Genomic DNA, 19,959 nt, shown 5'->3' on the forward strand with positions numbered 1-19,959 from the left:
CACCGCCCGCATTCCTCCGTAAGGTCGGCCTCTGGTTTTGTTCCTTACAGCCGTCCTGCCTTTTTTCTGCATTTTTACGTGTTTTGTCAAATGCCACACAAAAGTACCTGCGGGGTTTGGTGGGGATTTCGTTGACTCTGCAGATCAGGCTTGTGCTGAGATCCCTCCAACGTTGGGTGTTTCCTCCATTTACTTACATCTTTTTCGGGTTTTCTTGGCACTGTTCTGTAATTCTCTGCATGTCTGTTGTTAGATTAATTCCTGGAAATTCATTTTTTGTTTGAATCTACGTGGTACTTTTTTTTTCATTGTTTGTGGCTTGTATGTAGAAACAAATTGGATTTATTATTTAAAAGCAAATCTGGGGGCCCCTGGGTGGCTCAGTTGGTCAGAGGTCTGACTCTGGCTCGGGTAACGATCTCACGGTCCGTGGGTTCGAGTCCCGTGTCGGGCCCTGTGCTGACAGCTCGGACCCTGGAGCCTGCTTTGGATTCTGTGTCTCCCTCTTTCTCTCCGCCCCTCCCCTGCTCATGCTCTGTCTCTCTCTGTCTCAAAAATAAATAAAAATATTTTAAAAAAATTAAGAAAAATAAGTAAACATTGAAAAGTAAATAAAAACTAATAAAAACAAAAAAATTTTTTTAAAGTATTAAAAAAAAAAAACCCTGGCCACCGCCCAGTCATTTATTCCAATAGTTTCCCTGCAGACTCTCAGATTTTCTCTGTGTCCCATCCTGTCACCTGCTGGCAATGGTGGCTTTATTTCTGTTCCTGGCCGTTTTGCTTCCTTTTTGCCCGACCGTACTGGCCACACCTTCTGGTTCACTCGTCTCATCTCTGAGCTCAGGAAACGCGTTCAATATTCATCTTGAGGTAGGATATTTGCTCTAGGCTTTTGTGATGCGTGTTATGAGGTTAAGGACGTTCTTTTCTTAGGTTAAGAGGTTGGTGTGTTTCTTTTTCATAAATCAGGGTTGAATTTTAACAAAAGCCTTGTCTCTAAATACTGAACCGGGCATCCCGCTTTCCTCTTCTGCACGTTACTTTGCTGAGTTACGCTGATTGCTTTTTTGAACGTTAAAAGAACAAAACACTTGTGTTTCTGGAATAAGTTCGGCCTAGTTACGATTGAATTTCTGCATTCGGCCTCCTCCTCCTTTTTTTTTTTTTTGCCCGGTTTTGGTGACCGTCCTGAGGTGTGAGGCCCTCCGCAGTGTCCGTGCCCCGGAAGGGGCCTCAGGCAGTGTGGAAGGGGGCCACCTGCTTCAGTGGGAGCCTGGGCACGTGGCCTGCACGGTCCTGGGCTCCGGCCTCAACGCCAGGAAACCTGCTGGCACAGGCCCCACACGCGGTGTGGGCGCCCCGGTGTAGACACATCCCCACCCCCACGCCCGCCTCGGAGGAGGCGGGGGGCTCCGAACCAGGGCCTGGGGGCCGCGGAGAGCGCCTTGAGGGTCAGATCCATTTCACGGGCGGCCGCCCGCCGCGGGAGCGAGCCTGGACGTTCCTCGCTTGCGAGCACCGGGCCGCGTGTCTCATTTCCCTTCAGACGGTGCCTCACGCTTCTCTGCGGGGTTTTCCACCTTCTGAAATGAACCGAGAATTCCTTCCCGCCTGTTTGGTACTTTTATGTCTTCTCAGTCGAGGACTCGGTCCGCCTGGAAGCGTGCTCCTGCCTCTCTGGACGGTTGTCGGCCGCATCTGGTTTTCTGACTCATTGGCGTGAACTTGTCCCTAACATCCTCTTAAGGTCCCTCCTGACGTCTGGAGCGGGGCCGTCCCCTCGTGTGTTCCGTGCAGCCCACGACCTAAGGATGCCGTTTATGTCGTTAAAGAAAGATCTCCCGGGTGCCTGGGGGGCTCAGACGGTTAAGCGCCCGACTCTTGGTTTCGGCTCAGGTCACGATCTCACGGTTCTTGGGTTCGAGCCCCGTGTCGGGCTCTGTGCTGACAGCGCGGAGCCTGCCTGGGATTCTCTTCCCACGCTCCCTCTGCCCTCCCCTGCTCTGTCTCTCAAGATAATTAATTAATTAACAGAAACACGTGCAGCTAAAGTCCCGTGCGCCCCAGACAGCCTCAAATACTTCCCGTCGGTCCGTTCACCCTGGAGGTCTACAGGCCCCCGTCCTGCAGGGGCCTGTGCTGTGTTCCGAACACTGTTAGTTTGTGCCTTTTTTTCCTTTCCCTTTTCTTCAGAGAACCAACTTTTGGATTTTCTTCTCTATTTTCCGTCTTCGTATATGTTTTCATCTCACCGTACTACAACTTTCTCTGAGTTTATTCGCTGTTCTTGCCCTGGATGTTTAAGACAGATGCTTAGGGGCGCCTGGGTGGCTCTGTCGGCTGAGCGTCTGACTCCATTTTGGCTCAGGTCATGATCTCAAGGTTTGTGAGTTCGAGCCCCTCGTCAGGCTTTCAGCTCTCAGCACTGAGCCTGCTTCGGACCCTCTGTCCCCCTCATTCTCTGCCCTTCCCCCACTCTAAATAAACTTGAAAAAAAAAAAAAAAAAGGACAGATCTTCAGATGACTGACTTCTCAGCCTTTCACGGTAAGTGCGCGTGGGGCCACGCACTTCCTGGGCCGCGCGGCTGGCTTCATCCTGTCTCGCGTGTTTTCATCGGCACCCACGAAACAGATTTTCTGGTTGTGTTACCGAGTCGCGGTGTTTTCCTCGACCCTTGGCTTGTGCGACGGCGTGTCCCTCAACTTCCAACCACACTCTGGGTTTTCTGGTCATGTTTTTGTTGAAGTTTCCAAATCAAATGCCCCGCGAATTTCATACCGCCTCACTGCTCTGGAATTCGTCAGGAATTGCTTTCTGCCCCAGAATATGTTCCATACGCACTGAAGGAAGCAGCCAGACCGTCAGCTTAATGAACCGCACCCATGATTACGTCACATCCCACACGCGCCCGCACGGTTGTTCTCCTGTTCCTGCTGGGGTGTCGCGTGCCCTCAGGTCGGCCCGCCGGCCGCCCCGGTCCGTGGCCGCGGCCGCGCCGTGTCGTCTCCACGCGGCTTCACGATGTGTCGTGGCTTTTGGTGTTTTTGTCCGGGCTTAACAAACCTTCATTGTTTTCTCGCACACAGTCCGGTTCCATCTCGTGTAATCACTGGTGTCTTTGGGTTTCACGTCCCGTCTTTCTAGCGATTTCCCATCCGTCCCCTCTGATCTGTGTTTCTCTATTTTCCCCCTTTCTGGCTGATCAGCCATTTGGTTCTGTTTGTTTCCCTTTCTTTTATTATGAGTGTGGGGGCTGCTGTCTTCAGGGTTAGAGAGTCCAACATCCATCTGAGCACGGCCTCCGTCCGGGAGCGTGTTCAGGGCCCGGCCCTCTCCCTCTTAGCTGGGACCTCTCGGTCACCCTGGCTCCCGTGCGCCGCCGGGCCTCCTGGGCTCCCGGGACACGGGGTCATGCTTGCCCCACGTTCCGTGTCTCTTTTGCTCTTTGTGACTCTTGTGTTTCCTTTCTCCACTTCAGTCTGGATACTTGGCATTCTTTTCCAGGTTGGCATTCCTGTCACCTGCTCTGTTCCGTCTCCTCCAGCGACACCGATCTTCCGTCCAGGGTCTGATCCTTCCCACAGATTCTGGTTTTCTGGTGCAGCTCCCCATTGTGTTGCTACGTTTCCTGCCCTGTCGAGAGCAGGCGCTCCACGGGTGGTGGCCATTGTCTGGGATGGACCACCTTGGGTCTGATCTAATGTCTTTTTGTAAATTGGTTTCTTATTACTCATTTCCCCCTGTTCCTGCTGAGCTCTCGTTGAAGCTCGACACGGTAGGAAGCATCTGGGAGCTCCCGCCAGCGCTCCTCCACAGACGGTCCGTCGTTAGAGGCCTCAGGTGGGAGCCGGCGAGGTGCTCGCCGCGGCTCCCAGGCCACGGCCGGTCCTGGGGTTCCCAGACCGCCTCCTCCCGGCGGGCCCCCGAGTCTGCTATCTCGCACGTGGGCACCACATCCCCGATTTCACCTTTCTTTCGTTTCTGAATCTGGTCCTGCACACGTGCTGCTTAGTGGTGGCAGGAAGTTGAGGGGAAGCCGGGCCATCTCCCAGGCCGAGGCCCCTCGAATCTGCACGCTCCAGGCCCGGCTGTCCCTCCCACCCAGCCCTACGGCAGCTGTCCCCTCAGCTCAGGGGCCTGGCCCTGAGACTAATTTTTTTTAAGTTTTGTTTTTTTTTTTTAATTTTGAGAGAGAGCCTGCGCAAGCAGGAGGGGCAGAGAGGGAGCGAGAGGGTCCCAAGCAGGTTCCACACTGACAGTGCAGAGCCCGACTCAGGGCTCAAACCCAAGATCGGTGAGACCTTGACCTGAGCCGAAATCAAGAGTCCCACGCTTAACTGACTGAGCTGCCCTGGGGCCCGTTTTTTAATGCAGCTTTTGGAATTGTTCTTGATGGGGGGGGGGGGGTCACTCCCCCATTGCCGTACAGGGGTCTCTGGGGCACCTCACAGGTTAAATGCGTTCGTGTGTAGCTGATGTGTGCTAATCATTGTAAAGAGTATAGAAGGTCACACTGGGGAGAGCTGTTCACCCGTTGCTCTGCCTCCCGCTGTCTCCCAGCGGCCTCGCGTCCCGTGTTTTGTCTTCAAGCATAGCCCGTGCGTGCATCTTACATAAACACGGTCCCAGGGCACGCAGAGCCCCACCGTGTTTTCAGGGTGACCAGTGTCACCTGGTGTCACGGACCAGGATCTGTCCAGGCCGTCCACGGTGGACGTCTCGAGTCCGCGGAGCTGACGGAGGAGAATGCGGTCAGGCCGGCAGTGCGGGCAGCCGCTGGGTTTGCCGGGACACCAGCTGGGGCCTCGGTGGGGTCTCCCAGGGCCAGACGTGGGTGCTGGACACAAAACCGGCAGGCCTGTGGGGTCTGGGGACAGGCAGCATCCATGGCAGGTTTGAGTGGGACTGGCTGAGTTGGACGGGGAGCCTCCCAGAGGAGGTTTGGAACGTTATGAGCCGGGCCCCAGAGGAGCTGCGGCTCAGGGTCGCCCTGGGTGCCGTCCAGGGCTGCAGGGTCAGAGCCTCACGTCCTGTCCGGCCGCTGTGCCTGCGCCTGCCTGCGCACGGGGACCCGGGGACCCTACCTGTGCACGGAGATCGTTCCCGCGTGGGGGTTCCCCCGCAGGGCGTTTGCACAGTCTCTCCTCAGCGTTTCTGTGTCTGCTCGTAGGTTTCTTTCTTCAGGGCTTTCCCTGCCAGACTTGTTATTTTGTGCCCGATGTGCTGGGATCTCGGTTCTGAGATGCCTTCTGTCCTTCCTTGCCTTTTAGTCCCCGCAAAATAGGGTTCATCTCACAGTCTCTGGGGGACGTGGCTACATTGGTGGCATTTCTGTCTTCACGTGAAAGAGCAGTCATCTGTGATGACCCCCAGCTGCTGATGCTCTGCCCCACCCCTCGGGGCCCAAGTGCGCCTTTCGGAAGGACCCCCTGCCCCGTATCCAGGATGCCAACACGGTTGTGTTCAGACGCGTGGGCGCCTTTGTGGGTGTGGCCCTTTCAGAACTGCCTGCCTGGTGGGTGTTGGGGGGGGCCTCCTGGGGCCCAGCAGCAAGGGACAGGGCAGGGCAGCGCTGGGCGGGCCACCTGGGCGCTCACGATACACAGCGGCTCCGTCAACCCTCCGTGCCGCCCGACATCGCCCACCCCCACCCCATCCCCTGGCGGTCACCGATCTGTTCTCTGTCCCCACACGAGACACTGGGCCGTCTCCAGTCAGGGCATTTGTGAGCAGAGCCGCTGTCCGCATCCTTGCTCAGGGCCCGAGCGGACTGTCTTCATCCCGTTTCCCTGGCTGAGCACCCAGGTGAGGGGGTGCGGCTCCCACACTCAGCCTGTGTTCAGCTTTGGAAGAGCTGCCCAGCCATCCTCTGGAGTGCCCGTGTCCCCTGCCCAGCCGCCTATGGAGTGCCTGTGTCCCCCTGCCTAGTCGTCCCCTGGGGTGCCCGTGTCCCCTGCCCAGCCATCCTCTGGAGTGCCCGTGTCCCCTGCCCAGCCATCTATGGAGTGCCTGTGTCCCCCTGCCTAGTCATCCCCTGGGGTGCCCGTGTCCCCTGCCCAGCCATCCTCTGGAGTGCCCGTGTCCCTCTGCCCAGCCATCCCCTGGGTTGCCTGTGTCCCCTGCCCAGCCATCCTCTGGAGTGCCCGTGTCCCCTGCCCAGCCATTCCCCGGGATGCCTGTGTCCCCCTGCCCAGCTGCCTATGGAGTGCCCGTGTCCCCTACCCAGCCATTCCCCGGGATGCCCGTGTCCCCTACCCAGCCGTTCCCCAGCGTGCCTGTGTCCCCCTGCCCAGCCATCCCCCAGGGTGCCCGTGTCCCCTGCCCAGCCATCCTCTGGAGTGCCCGTGTCCCCTGCCCAGCCGCCTATGGAGTGCCCGTGTCCCCCTGCCTAGCCGTCCCCTGGGGTGCCCGTGTCCCCCTGCCCAGCCATCCCCCAGGGTGCCCGTGTCCCCTACCCACCCGTCCCCCAGGATGCCCGTGTCCCCTGCCCAGCCATCCTCTGGAGTGCCCGTGTCCCCTGCCCAGCCATCCTCTGGAGTGCCCATGTCCCCCTGCCCAGCCATCCTCTGGAATGCCTGTGTCCCCTGCCCAGCCGTCCTCTGGAGTGCCCGTGTCCCCTGCCCAGCCGCCTATGGAGTGCCCGTGTCCCCCTGCATAGCCGTCCCCCTGCCCAGCCGTCCCCCGGGGTGCCCGTGTCCCCCTGCCCAGCCATCTCCCGGGGTGCCCGTGTCCCCCTGCCCAGCCATCCCCCGGGGTGCCCGTGTCCCCCTGCCCAGCCATCCTCTGGAGTGCCCGTGTCCCCTGCCCATCCGTCCTCTGGAGTGCCCCTGTACCCTGCCCAGCCCCTTATGGAGTGCCCATGTCCCCCTGCCCAGCCATCCTCTGGAGTGCCCATGTCCCCTGCCCAGCCATCCCCCGGGGTGCCTGTGTCCCCCTGCCCAGCCATCCTCTGGAGTGCCCGTGTCCCCTACCCAGCCATTCCCCGGGATGCCTGTGTCCCCTACCCAGCCATTCCCCGGCGTGCCTGTGTCCCCCTGCCCAGCCATCCCCTGGGGTGCCTGTGTCCCCCTGCCCAGCCATCCCCTGGGGTGCCTGTGTCCCCCTGCCCAGCCATCCTCCGGGGTGCCTGTGTCCCCCTGCCCAGCTGCCTATGGAGTGCCTGTGTCCCCCTCCCCAGCCATCCCCCGGGATGCCCGTGTCACCTACCCAGCCGTTCCCCGGGGGTGCCTGTGTCCCCCTGCCCAGCCGTCCCCCGGGGTGTCTGTGTCCCCCTGTGCACTGTGGCTGGGGACCAGCGCCCAGTGGCCACCCCTCGCCCCACCCGGGCCGCAAGCTCAGCCGCACCGTGCGTGTGGAGTGGTGTCTCCACGCGGTTTTACGTGCAGTTTCCGGTGGCCAACGTGGCTGCCTCTTCAGTGCCGGTGTGCCGTCTGTGTGTTCTCTCACCAAGCACCTGTTTGGATCTTTTGCCCATTTTAAAGATCGAGTTGTCCGTTTTCTGGCTGTCGGGCGTTGAGAGCCGCTGCGGGTTCTCAGCACAAATCGCCTGTCGGGTGCAGGCCTGCCGGCTGGGGCCGCTGTCTTTGCGGGAGGCTTTCCCTTCCGTGGGGTCCCGCTAATCAGGCCATTCCTTCACGGGCTGTGCTTTCGGGGTCGTGTGTAAGCTTTTCGCCGAACCCGAGTTCACGAAGATTCTCTTCTGGAAGTTTTGTAGTTCTGTGTTTTACACGAGGTCCCGGGTCATCTTTGTCAATTTCCGCGTCAGGCGTGAGGCTCAGATCAAGGGCGGCTTCACTTTTGTGATCTGTCCGTGCCTGGCTGCTTCCTCTGCACCACGTGCCGAAGCAGCTGTCACCTCCCCCGTTGAGTGGCGAGCGAACCTTTGTCACAACTCAGCCGAGCGTGTCTGTGCCGGCCTGTTTCCGTGCTGTGGACCGCGTGTCCCTTCGCTTGCCCGCACGTACCGTTACGACTGGTTTATAGTGAGTTGAAAGTGGGTAGTGTGACCGGCCTTTTTCTTTCCGTTTGGCTTTAAGTTGTGTTTTCCGATATAATCAAGGACTAGGGGTTCGATTTCTTATTGTGCCATTTTAACAAATGACACGTTCTCTGAGTGTCCCCTTCCTTGTCCCCACACCTCCGCGCGCAACCTCCCAGGGGCTCGGTCACCTGCTGGCGGCCACACACATTGGTGGGGGCTCCCTGCCGAGGGTGGGGGCTGCCTAGGCCATCTCCGAGGGGCCGCCGGAGACACCCTGTGCATCTGGGGACAGGAACAGAGGCCACACCGTTGGGGCGTGGCGATGCACCGGCATCCCGTGGGCTGGGGACTCTGTGTGTCTTGTTCGGGGAGACAGTCCAGCGCGTTCTCCAGGTTCCCAGTCAGTGACCCACAGGAGGGTGAGAAGGTGCAGGGACGGAGGTCAGTGACCCTCCCGGGGTCCCTGCGGGCCTGCGTCACCAGCGCTGCCTTCTATCCGTGCCTAACAGACCGCGAAACGAGGACCACAGCCCTCGTCTCCCACAGAGGCCTTTCATTCTTTCAAGAGAATCGTGTTGTTGGGCTGGAATATCGTGACGCAGGATTTGCCGTGACAGCTGTTGCTGAGGGCACAGTTCGGGGGCGTCGGGCACGCTCACGCTGCCGTGCAGCCGTCCCCTCCGTCCGTCCCCAGGAGCGTCCATCTTCCCAGACCGAACTCGGTCCCGTGTCACACCGACCAGCCTGCCCCCCGCGCTGTCTCTGGGTCCGACTCCTCTCGGCCCCACAGCCAGTGGAATCTGACGGGACTTGTCCTTCTGTGCTGGTTTCCTCTCACCCAGCACGATGTCCTCGCCGGCTGGATTCACGCAGCGTCACCGAGTCAGGGAGCAGCTGGGTCCCTCCTTGGTGCCCAGAGTCCCTGGCGGGTCCACCCATGAGTCCTGTGTCCACAGTTACAGTTTTCTCTGTCCGGTGATCCGAGGGAAACTCTGCCTGTCCTTGGTTGCGGCTGCCCCTTTGGCCCACATCAGCTACTGTTCCGGATCATTCCGTAGAGGCCTTTTCACCGGGACTCACCTTTCCTACAGGGAGAGCAATTGCTCACCTCTCGGGACAAACACCTAACTGCTCTTCACTTTCATGTGCTTCTCTCCAAATTCCATGCGCCCAAAATATTCGGAGCCCACCGTCCTGGAGACTGGAGCTGTTGCTGGTTGAAAATGAGGCCGTTGACGGTGAGGGTGGTGGTTCCGCCGCGGTGGCCAGTCCCCGAGTGACCTCAGTGTGATCCGTGGGTCCGTCTGTGGGCTGCCGTGTCCCTGCCCACAGCCCACCGAGGGGCCTCCCGCCAGCCCCGCAGTCAGGGACGCCTGCCCGAAGGCCACGGGGACTCGCGAGGGGCCCGGTGCACGCTCTCCCAGGCTCCCAGAACCTGGTTGTAAGCTGCCCCCTCCTCTCCCTAGGAGGAGGAGACTTGGGGCCCGGGGCAGGGGCAGGGGCAGGGGCAGGGGCAGGGGAGGCTTTGGGAGCACCTTTCCAGATGAGCCACCACGCGGGTTCGGGTATTTTTAGCTGGCGCAGTATCCGGCGCTAGGCAGAGCAGAAATAGAAGAGGCTGTTCTGGGTGTTCTGGATCTGCTGGTCTCTGGCTCTCTGGAGCTGGGCTGGGGGCCGGGGGCGGGGGGCCGGGGGCCAGGGGCTGAGGCGGGGGTCCGGGGGTGGGGGCCAGGGTTGGGGGGCGGGGGCAGGGGGCTGGTGGCCGGGGTTGGGGGGTAGGGGGCTGGGGGCGGGGGCCGGGGGTGGGGGCCAGGGGTGGGGGGCGGGGGCAGGGGGCCGGTGGCCGGGGTTGGGGGTAGGGGGCCGGGGGGCGGGGGCCAGGGGTGGGGGGCAGGGGCGGGGGCTGGGGGCCGGGGGTGGGGGGCGGGGGACTGGTGGCCGCGGTTGGGGGGTAGGGGGCTGGGGGCCAGGGGCCGGGGGTGGGGGGCAGGGGCGGGAGCCAGCACCGGGGGGGGGGGGGGGGGGGGCTGGCGCTGGGGCTGGCGCTGGGGCGGGTCGGGGGGCAGGCGAGAGGAGCGGAAACAACTTCTGCTGTTTGGAGAAACACGGCAGGCTGCGTTGTGGACGCCGTTATTTCTGTTGGTGAGCGCTCTTTATGTAAATGCCGCGGCGCTGGCTTTGGCTCTGCGTCTGCGTCTGCGTGTGTAATCACAGCAGGCCGTGGGGGGGGGCGGGGGCGGGTAATTATGTTTTAAAATACCACCCGGGTTGTTTTTCCTGTGCTCCCTGAGCCCCCGGGTATGCCAGGTTTGGAAGGTTCTCTGTTGCTCTCTGCTCATCTGCCCCCACCCGTGTTCCCCACACACACCTGGTGGGAGGTGCCTCCCGTTCCCCAGAGCGACTGCCCCCCCCACTTGAGCCCTGATCTGGGGGGGGGGGGTGCTGGGCACTGGAGCCCAGCCTGCCTTCTCCCGAGGGGCTCTCCTGTGGCTCCAGGAGGCCGGCCCCCACCACCGCCCCGACGGGAGCTTGAGGCTGCCGGGTTCTGGCCGCCTGGGGGTGAGGGTCTGCCCAAGACGCTTCCTTGCCACCCTACCTCCTGAAGCCCCTTTGCAGCAGCCCCCGTGTGGCTTTGCCAGGTCTGTGGCCCCGCCCAACCTGGCACCTGCCACAGTGAGGCCAGGTGCTGAATTTTCCTGTGACCCCCTAAGCGGGGATGGGTCACAATGCCGAAGGGACAGGACCACTGCTCCAGCCTGAGTGGCCAGGTGTCCCCGCCTGGAGCCTGATGGAGAGCAGGTTCCAGCCTGGCCCTGCCCTCCAGGTATCTGGGCACTACAAGGTTCTGCAGCCACCCCCCTCTGGCCCAGGAGCCGCTAAGGCTGCTACAGAGAATTGCTGTCCTTGACCATGAGGGCCCAACCCTGAGTGACCCTCTGAGCAGCCCGAGGCCCCTGCCGGCATGCAGACCTTGCCCCCGTGTCTGGGTGGCTGAGGGCGGGCTGGGCCGTGCTCTCTGCCAGCTGTGTGGGGGAGTCCCCTGCCCCGGACCAGCTGTGATTTCTCAGTGACAGCAGCTGGCCGGGAGCAGGTGGCCCTCCTGGGAGGTGACCCAGAGTGGCCCGTGTGCTGGGGACACAGGGTGAGGGAGGCGGGGTGAAGCGTGCCAGGCTGATGGCAGCATGTGCGTGGCGGGGGGCTTTGCCCTGGAGCCCTGCCCCGCGCAGAGGCCCTTCGCTGACCCTGTGGTGAGCGTGCGGCTTGTGTGGCTGCTGGGGGGGAGGGGGGGCAAGGAGACCAGGGGGCTGCAGGGAGATGGGGGAGGATGTGGGGCTGGACTTGGGGGCACCTGCTTAAGGGGTCTTGGGACACAAGGCCTGGTGGGGCTCGGTCCTCTCCACCACGGGAGCCTCCCTGTGGTGTCTCTCCCCACCCAGACTGGCCACCCGATGAGCCCCCGACGGGGCATCCCCCGAGGGCCTCTCCTCGGCCCCCCAGCACCTGGACGGCACTCGGTGTGGCTGGTGCCCAGTAGACTCGAGCCCCCACCCCGGCCTTGAGAGACCGGCCAGAGGGCCTGTGTCCCAGCCAGGGGAGGGTGGAGGGTGGGGCCTCGGGAGGGAGGGGAGGGGAGGGGGTGGGGGGACAGTGGCCTTGACGTCCAGCTGCTGTTATGCTCCTGTGTGGCTTGGGGACATCAGAGTGGGCTCAGCCCCTGCCCCATCGTAGCTGCAGGTTCGGCGAGCTCAGGGGCCCCTGACTGTCAGCTGGCAGTGGTTTGTCAGGAGCATTCCCAGACCACCTGGAGGGCTGGAGGTGCCCTGGGTGCCCTGCCCGACAGTGCCACTGCCCAGCTTTACTGCTGGCAGGTACTTACGGAACTGTCTCTCGTCCCGGCAGCATGGCACAGCCTCCGGGAAGTGCCCACTGGCAGGCAGAGGCCCTGTGTGCCCCCACCTGTGGAATGGGACTGCCCCCAGCCATCAGGCCAGGGGCACAGTGCAGGCCCTATGCGCTCCAGGCCTGCACTCCACCCGGCAGAGTGCCCGATGAGACCTCGGGGCCAGCCCGGCTGCCCTCCGACCAGCCCCTTGCACATGCCGTCCTGAGCCCCCCGTCCTGCCTGATCTGCAGGCCTGTGTCTGGTGGGCACCTCCCGGGCCCTCGTAGCTTGTTCACAGGTCTGGGTGGGCATCCCTCCCTGCCTTCTTCCGTTCGCTTCTCCGCTCTGGTCCTCCCCGCAGAGGTCAGGGTGAGGTGGACAGGGAGAGAGTGGGGAGGGCAACGAGGCAGGGAGGGAGCAGTCGAGCCCACCGTGGAGGGTCTGACCCGAGCCTGGCTGGGCAGGATCTCCATCGCCGTGCCTGAGAGCACCCCTAACCGGATCGGGTCTGTGTCCGCAGTGCAAGAGAAACCAGAACCCATGCCACTGGAGAGCCGCTCCTGTGTCCTCATCCGCCGCGACCTGGTGGCGCTGCCCGCCAGCCTCATCAGCCAGATCGGGTACCGCTGTCACCCCAAGCTCTACTCAGAAGGGGACCCTGGCGAGAAGCTAGAGCTGGTGGCAGGTGAAGTGCCCCTCCCCGCCCTGTCTATTGTGTGCAGATGCCCTCGTTTATCTTTTTTCCTCAGAGCTCTGAACAATGTACTCATCACTAATCAGTCAAAAAAAAAAAAAAAAAAAAAAAGAACATCTTAAATTTCCTCTAATTTCCTTTTAGGAGAATGTGTCATTAAGAGGAGTTATTCAATTGAATTAATTTAGCATTTTAATTGAATCCCCTGGGCTGGTCGCGCATCTGATTGGCAGGGGCTGCAATCACGATTGTGTTTTAATTTAGGTGGCAGATAAAACCAAATCGAATACAGCACACGGGCCCCCCTCCCCCAAGTCCCAGAGCGCCCCATCGCTGCGCTGACGGGTAGCGACCGGAGGCTCCAGACGCAGGTCCGAGTCAGAAACGGAATTCTGCAAAAGCGAACGACACAGTAGAGTCCGAAAGCCCATTAGGGCCCGGTGCCTTTGTCAGAAATACTTATCTTTTCAACGTTAGGATGCATCTGGCCTCGCAGGCCCCTCGTAGATTTCTAAAGCTCTTCACAGGGAAGACAGAAGATGCTGCCGTCACCCTCGGTGGGGAGGTGGAGCCATTTGTCCCCCTCGCTAGGGAGGTGGAGCCATTTTCCAGGAGTCTCCTGGTTGGCCGGGGGAGCCCCTGACAGGCTGGCCAGGACCCATGGGCTCCTTCCCTCCCCCCAGTGCTGGCGTGGACCTTCTGTGAGCTTCTGCCCCCCCCCCCCCCCCCGTTCCTGTTGGGCACTCCTGACCACCACGCCCTGGGCAGCATCATAGGGTTCTGCCTGAGCTGTCCCCTCTGCTGGGAGCCACTGTCCAAACAGGCAACCTTAGAACAGGGCAGAGAGGGGTGGCTTTGCCTTTCAGCTAACAGCCTGTCTGTCGGGGTTGGGGGTTGGGGGCGGGGGCCAGGCCTGGGCACCATCCCTGGCCCAACGCAAGCTGGATATCAGGTTCCCAGGCCCCACTGTGTCCCAGCCCCCCCTTTACAGGTTTCCCCACAACGAGGGGGTGTCCCCCGTGTGGCTCAGAGTGACCTGCTTTGCTGTTGGGCTGGAGCCTCTGCAGACGTGAGCGGGGTGGCCCTCAGGGACACCTGGCATGCTGTGGCTGAGGACCGTCAGGCCACACTGACCCGACGCCCCCGGCGGTGGTCTCCATCCAGAATCACGTGTCTGTTTAAACAGTGGGCCCAGGCTCCCCCGGAGACCTGGCCCGTGGAGGGAAGCCAGCCCCAGGCCGCCCAGCTGGGGACCCACACGCAAGAACACCTCCTGTGTCTTCCTTCCACCCTGCCCCCCGAGAAAGGAGCCCCCCCCACTCTTGTCTTTTTCACAAGATTCAGCACGTGGTCTGTGACAGCTGGGGTCATAGAGGCCTGAAGGAGGCTTCAGGAGGCCCCAGAGCCCGTTGGGGTTTACCGCACTGTTGTCTCAGGGGGTCGGGGGCATCGTCCGGTGCCGGCTCCTTTCTCCACAAGCAGCGTCCGTTACATGGAGGCCACCCCACGCTCTGGGCATTGTGTCCTCTGCTGGCTTGGCCCACGCCCTGCTGGGCCCCTGGGCCTTGCCAGGTTTCTTTGGGGTAAACAGTACCGTGTGGGCTCACTGCCCCCACCCCTGCCCTGGGCTGGCGGCGCCCCTCCCCCCACAGGCACAGGGCCCGGTGACCTCCAGAACTCCAGGCCCCAGCGCTGCCCGAGGTGCTTTGGTTTTGGGGAAGGGATAGAGAGGCGAGGAGCGTTGCCCAAACCCTAGGCTGAGCAGAGAAACCCCCTGAGGCTGCCAGGGTGATCTGGGGACATGTGGCCAAGGCTGCCTCCCCCAGGTGACAGGGCACGCCCTGGGGTGCTGCACCCAGAAGTCAGGTGGCCTTGTGCCGCTCCCCACACCCCCTGCGCACCCGCTCTGGCCCCAGGAGCCTCCCGGGGAGGTCCTGGCCTTGGGCTGTGTGGGTGGTGAGGCCGAGCGCCTCACTCTTCTGTGTCTGGTGGTCACAGGCTCTGGCGTCTACATCACACGAGGTCAGCTGATGAACTGCCACCTCTGCGCAGGGGTGAAGCACAAGGTCTTGCTGAGACGGCTCCTCGCCACCTTCTTTGACAGGTGGGTCCCTGGGCAGGCGCAGAAGCCTCGAGGGTCTCCCGTGGCTGACGCCTCTCGCGTGTGAGGCCCCCCACCTTACTGACTTCACACTTGGGTGTCGGCCCGGGGACTGTGGAGGTGAGGGAGGGGGGGCCTGGGTCTGGGGAGGGCTGTGGACCACCCCCCCTCTAAAACAAAGACCTACGTGCTTCACTTCATGGGTGGGTCAGAAGGTGGCGGGCCTGTTCCCCACCCCTGCACCCTTGGAAGTCAGGAGCAGCACAAGGCGGGGGGCAGGTAGACTTCTGGGTGGGAAAGCCCCATTCCCGTGGCACCTCTGACTACCCCTCCCCCCCCCCCCACCGCCAGGAACACACTGGCCAACAGCTGTGGCACCGGCATCCGATCGTCCACTAGTGACCCAAGCCGCAAGCCTCTGGACAGCCGGGTCCTGAACGCTGTGAAGCGTAAGTGGACGGGGTCTCCCGGGTCGGGGGCGCAGGAGCGGCGGGGTCCCCCGGGGACCTCAGGCGGGGCGGGGCAGGCGGCCTCTCCCCGGCACCAGGCTGGCCCTACAGGGCTGGGGGGAAAGAGAAAAGAACAGCTCTCAGGAGCCAGGTCTCGAGGTGCTAACGTTCTTGGTAGGTTTCCAAGCATGATGGATTCAGCTGCGTGCGAAACTATTTTAATATGTGAAATAGATCTAATTTTCCTTTTTGAACAAAACCCCTTATTTACATTTCGAGGTTATTTTGAGCCTTTGCCATCTGCTTGCTGGCTCCTGCCTCCCGCTCCTGGGCGCGTGGGGGCGGAGCCGGTCCATCTCCGCAGCCGACTGCTGCCCCCCCGGCCCCAGCCCCGGCCTCGGGAGGAGCCCACCCGCTCCGATCGGGCCAGACGGGCCGAGAGCCGGCCCTCCTGCGGCCGTCGGCTCGCGAGACACTGTCTTATTTCCTTGCTTGGAAAACATCTCTTGTGAGGCTAATTCTGTTTCAGAGCAAAGAGGGGCCTTTGTGGTGGATAATGGGAGTCCCAAAGCGTGCAGTGCCAGTGGGGCTCCGGGAAGAGGCCGGGAGGTGTGCGGCCGATGCTGCTGTGAGGGGCTTGCCCTGGGGACCTGGCTCTGGCTCCCAGGTGGCTTGCAGAGCGGGGTCCTGTGGCTCCCAGTGGAGGACCAAGGAGAGGCTCGGCACCGTTTTCAATGACGACGGATGCGGCCACCGGGGCTCACTTCCTCCTGGCTCGGGCTGGGCCGGGGGAAGGGGCTGACCAGCTCCGCCTCGCTCCTTGTCCAGACTGTGAGGAAGCGCCTCTGATTAGCAGGTGCCGAGGGCTGCCTGCCCTCCCTGCCCCGACTCCCTTTCTGGCCAGGGCAGGGTTACCCATCAGGCTTGTCTGAGCAGGTCTGGGACCCAGGGTGGGTGGGGCAGCGATAAATGAGGCCCAGAGATGCCAGGGACCTGCCCAAGGCCACACAGCCAGTGGGTGCTCAGGGAGGTACCACGGCCTTGTGTCCCGATGCCAGTTGTCCCGAGGGAGCAGGGCAGGGTCTCCAGGACTGAGTGGAGAGAAGGGTGACCCCCTGTCCTCAGGCTGAGGCCAGAAGAGGCCTGGGTGGCCATGAGGTCTCTGGAGGCCCCCAGCCATGCCCCCACTGGCTCAGGAGCGGCCACTCCAGCAAATAAGTGCCCTGACCCCGGGGCTGTGGGGCCCCTCGGGAGGCGGGGGTCACCCTGACCCCGGGGCTGGTGCGGCACCTCGGGAGGCGGGGGTCACTCAGCCCGTGCCCCCGCACCCCTGTGCTCGCAGTGTACTGCCAGAACTTCGCCCCCAGCTTCAAGGAGAGTGAGATGAACGTGATCGCGGCGGACATGTGTACCAACGCCCGCCGCGTGCGCAAGCGCTGGCTGCCCAAGATCAAGTCCATGCTGCCCGAGGGCGTGGAGATGTACCGCACGGTCATGGGCTCCTCCGCCGCCGGCCCGCCCCTCGACCCCGACTTCCCGCCCGCCGCGGCGCAGGTGTTCGAGCAGCGCATCTACGCGGAGCGGCGGGCCGACGCCGCCACCATCGTGGCTCTGAGGACTGACGCCGTGAATGTCGACCTGAGCGCCGCCAACAACCCCGCGTTCGAAGCCGGCGAGGAGGCGGACGGGGCGGGCTCCGTCATCCAGGAGGTGGCCGCGCCCGAGCCGCCGCCCGCGGCCGCCCAGAGCCCCCCGCAGCCCTTCGAGCAGGGCGGCACCAGCTCCAGCCGGCCGCAGACGCCCGCGGCGGCCCGGAGACAGGAGGCGTCCTACGCAGGGACCTTGTAGAGGAGCCGCCGGCCCGCGGGACGGTTTTCCAGCTGCTTGCATGCGTTACTAATACAACAAATGTGATCAAGCCACTTACCTACGGAACTGCTACTGTTGCCTGAAAAAAATGTGATTTTTATCCTGCTTGTATTTAAAGTTGATGAAGGAAACACACGCATTCGATATACTGTAAGGACGAGTCCGCCGGTGACCTCGCGAGGAAGGTCCCAGGGCCCCTTTTGATATCTGCTAGGTTAGCCTCCAGGCTGTGGCCCCGCCCCCCGCCCCACCCCCACCCCTCGCGGGGGCGGGGACGGGGACGAGAGCCTGGGGGAGGGGAGAGGGGGGGGTCTGCCTGCCCTGCCTCCCCGCCCTGCCCGCCCCCTCTGCCCAGGGGGCCTGGGGTGTGGGGCCCGCGCCCCCTGACACTCACTGCTCACCCCCCTGGGGCCAGGGGCCAGGGCTGGGCCCCCGGGGGCCAAACTCCTCTGGTTTTCCTTCTTCCTGAGACTCGGGGGTCAGGCCTTCCGGGTCCACTGTGTGCGTGGGGTGTGGGAGCGCGTGAGGGCGTGTGTGCGTGTGCGTGTGTGTTTGAGCGTGTGCGGGGGCAGCGGGATGGGCCGCCCACAGGAGGAGGCAGGGTTCCGGCATCTCTGCCCTCCCACCCTGTGCCCGTGGGCTCCCCTGGTCCCCCAGCTCCTTGGTCCTTGGTGCACCGGGGCCCCACAGGCTGGGCCAGCTGCCATGAGCGCCCGCGGCTCCCGCCCGGCCACCTGCCATCCTGTGGGGCGCGGCCACGGCCCTGGTGCCGCCCCACAGCCCTCAGCCACGTTGGGATTACGTTTGTCTGTTTATTTGTTTTTGTCTTAATTCAGATCTATTTCATGTATGGTTTGAAAATTTTCAGACCCAAAAGAGCAAAAAATTAGGGGGGATTTGGTGTCCCTGCCTCCAACCCACTGTGGCCGGGGGCTGGGTCATCTGTATCCGGGCCCCGCCGGGCCCTGGGTCCCACCTCCCTCCTGTGCAGAGCAGGGCCGTCGCAGGGAGAAGCAGCCGGGGCAAGTGACACAGGAGGGTGCTGCGGGCCCTGCCTGGGAGGGCTGGAGCGGGTCCCCGTTTTGTGCTGCAAACCCTGGGGTGTGCGCCTCTGCGGCTGTGGGTATGCGGGGGCGGGGGGGGGGGGAGCAGTAGGGGTGCGGTCTGGAATGCACGGCAGGGTGCACGGAGGAAGGGCCCCTAGAAGTTGCTGGAAGGCTCACTTTGAAGTTGAGTTGCTGTGTTTTGGTGAGGGAGGGCACGGGCTGCATGGAGCACTCAGGTGGCCACTTTGTCCAGGGGCTTCCTTCCTTCCGAGCCCCAGGCAGCGGTTAGGCCAGACCCGAGACACCCCTCGGTTTTCCGGACCTGAAGGGGTCTGTTGGACCCCTCCCCTTCCCTCGCACTCTCCCCGCCCCCTACTGGGTGCAGAATAGGCCCACCTGCCTGCGTGTGCCTGTAGGTGTCCCTGCCCGGGACCCACAGAGCTGAGCCTCCCCCAGCTGCGGGCGGCCTGCAGGGGCTTAGGCCCCTTTCCATGGAGGGTCCAACTGACTGCTGCCCTGTGTGGAGAGGCCCTGGGGGAGGCTTGGGGAGGGGGCTCCCTGCACGGAGCCTCCAGCCTCCTCCAGCCGGCCCAGACATGTGCCCACCCTCCAGAAAGATCTGATGGCTCCCAGAAGAGGGGTGGGGGGACCTTGGGCAGGCACGGGGGAGCTGATCGCAGCCCCTGTGCCCCAGACCAGGGTGGTCCGGGCCTGGAGGTTGGGGCCCCGAACCCACCGCCTGGCCCCAAGATACGCCTCTCTCTCTGCCTCCTTCTCCCCCCGACTTGGGCCCAGGTGGGGTTGGCTCTGTGTGGGCCCCTCAGGACCTGGCCCTCCTGGGACTGCGAGAAGGCCTCCCCCCAGCATCCTCAGGCGGCCCCTGGGGGGTGGGGGTGGGGATGGGTAAGGGTGACCCCCATCCCCCCATCCCCCCTGCAGCTCCCCTTCCTCACCCCAATGTGCACTTTAATTTGACCATCCCTGAGGACCCTGGGGAGACGGCCAGCCCGCCCCGGCCGTCAGCAGAAGGGCTCGCTCGCTCTCCCTCTCTCCCCTCCGGTCCAGAGTGGGAGCGGCCCCCGACCCGAGGCCAGGTCACGCAGGGGTGCACTGGCCCGGTGGGGGCAGTGGCGCCTGCACAGAGAAGGCCTGACCGCCACTCAGGCCAGCACAATGTCCCGCGACCTCTGTCCCCTAATTGTTTAAAACCGCCGTCTGTTTTGTTGTTCTGGGTAAGGAAGGCAAGAGCTATATATAGGTAAAACTTTAATACTTCAATGTGAATGGGTTCTGAGCTCCCCCTGTGCCCCGGGCGGGCCAGGCCGAGCGTTTTGCACTAATGTGTCCCGCGGTGGACGTGGGTCCGGAGCGTTTGCAGACGGGCATGGCTGATGATTGTATCTGCCGGGGCGCTCCCTCCGCGTCCTGAATGTTCCGCAGGGCGGGCGGCGGCGGGCCTGGGCTCGGAGGGGCCTTCCAGAGTGCCTTAGCATCTTCCAATCATTTTTCCCAAGGAAAACCAATTAAGAAAACCGGACCCTCCCCCTCCTCTGTTTACAAGACGGCTAATTCCTGTCCCGTGAGCGTGACCCTGACTCACCCAGACCCTGTAGACCGAGAGACAAGCCACTCAGTATTTATGACATTTCTGCACCTTTACTCCCAAGCTTGACTATTAGCAATATGCATACACTATGTAGAGTCTATTATAGAGCTAAGTTAGACCCGCGCCTTTTTGAGGAGGAGAGAAGGGACTGGACCCCGTCAGAGCGGACGTGGCGGGCAGCCGGCTGGGCGCCCATCCTCCCCCGGCGGACGGGCTGTGCCACAGGAGGCAGCTGGGACGGAGTGCAAAAGGTCCAGGAGAAGGGACGGGTAGATGTGACAGATACTGTGAGCTGGCGGGGCCCCCCCGGCCTGGCCGGGGCGCC

The 19,959-nt window shown here is 62.7% G+C and overlaps 1 protein-coding gene across 3 annotated transcripts in view; it reads left to right on the forward strand.

The window, feature by feature from the left end:
* The window catches only part of NACC2 (NACC family member 2), a 67,536-nt gene extending 49,497 nt beyond the window's left edge, over positions 1 to 18,039 (forward strand). For all 3 annotated transcript variants that reach the window (XM_078436203.2, XM_078436205.2, XM_078436204.2), the window contains 4 exons: positions 12,390 to 12,554; positions 14,562 to 14,667; positions 15,016 to 15,113; positions 16,456 to 18,039. In XM_078436203.2, the coding sequence (XP_078292329.2) occupies positions 12,390 to 12,554; positions 14,562 to 14,667; positions 15,016 to 15,113; positions 16,456 to 16,961 (875 nt within the window). In that variant the 3' untranslated portion in view covers positions 16,962 to 18,039. The remainder of the gene's footprint in view (positions 1 to 12,389; positions 12,555 to 14,561; positions 14,668 to 15,015; positions 15,114 to 16,455) is intronic.
* Positions 18,040 to 19,959: the final 1,920 nt, after the last annotated feature.

This window comes from Panthera onca, chromosome D4 (genome assembly GCF_046562875.1).
Source record: "Panthera onca isolate mPanOnc1 chromosome D4, mPanOnc1 haplotype 2, whole genome shotgun sequence".
Classification (NCBI taxonomy): domain Eukaryota; kingdom Metazoa; phylum Chordata; class Mammalia; order Carnivora; family Felidae; genus Panthera; species Panthera onca.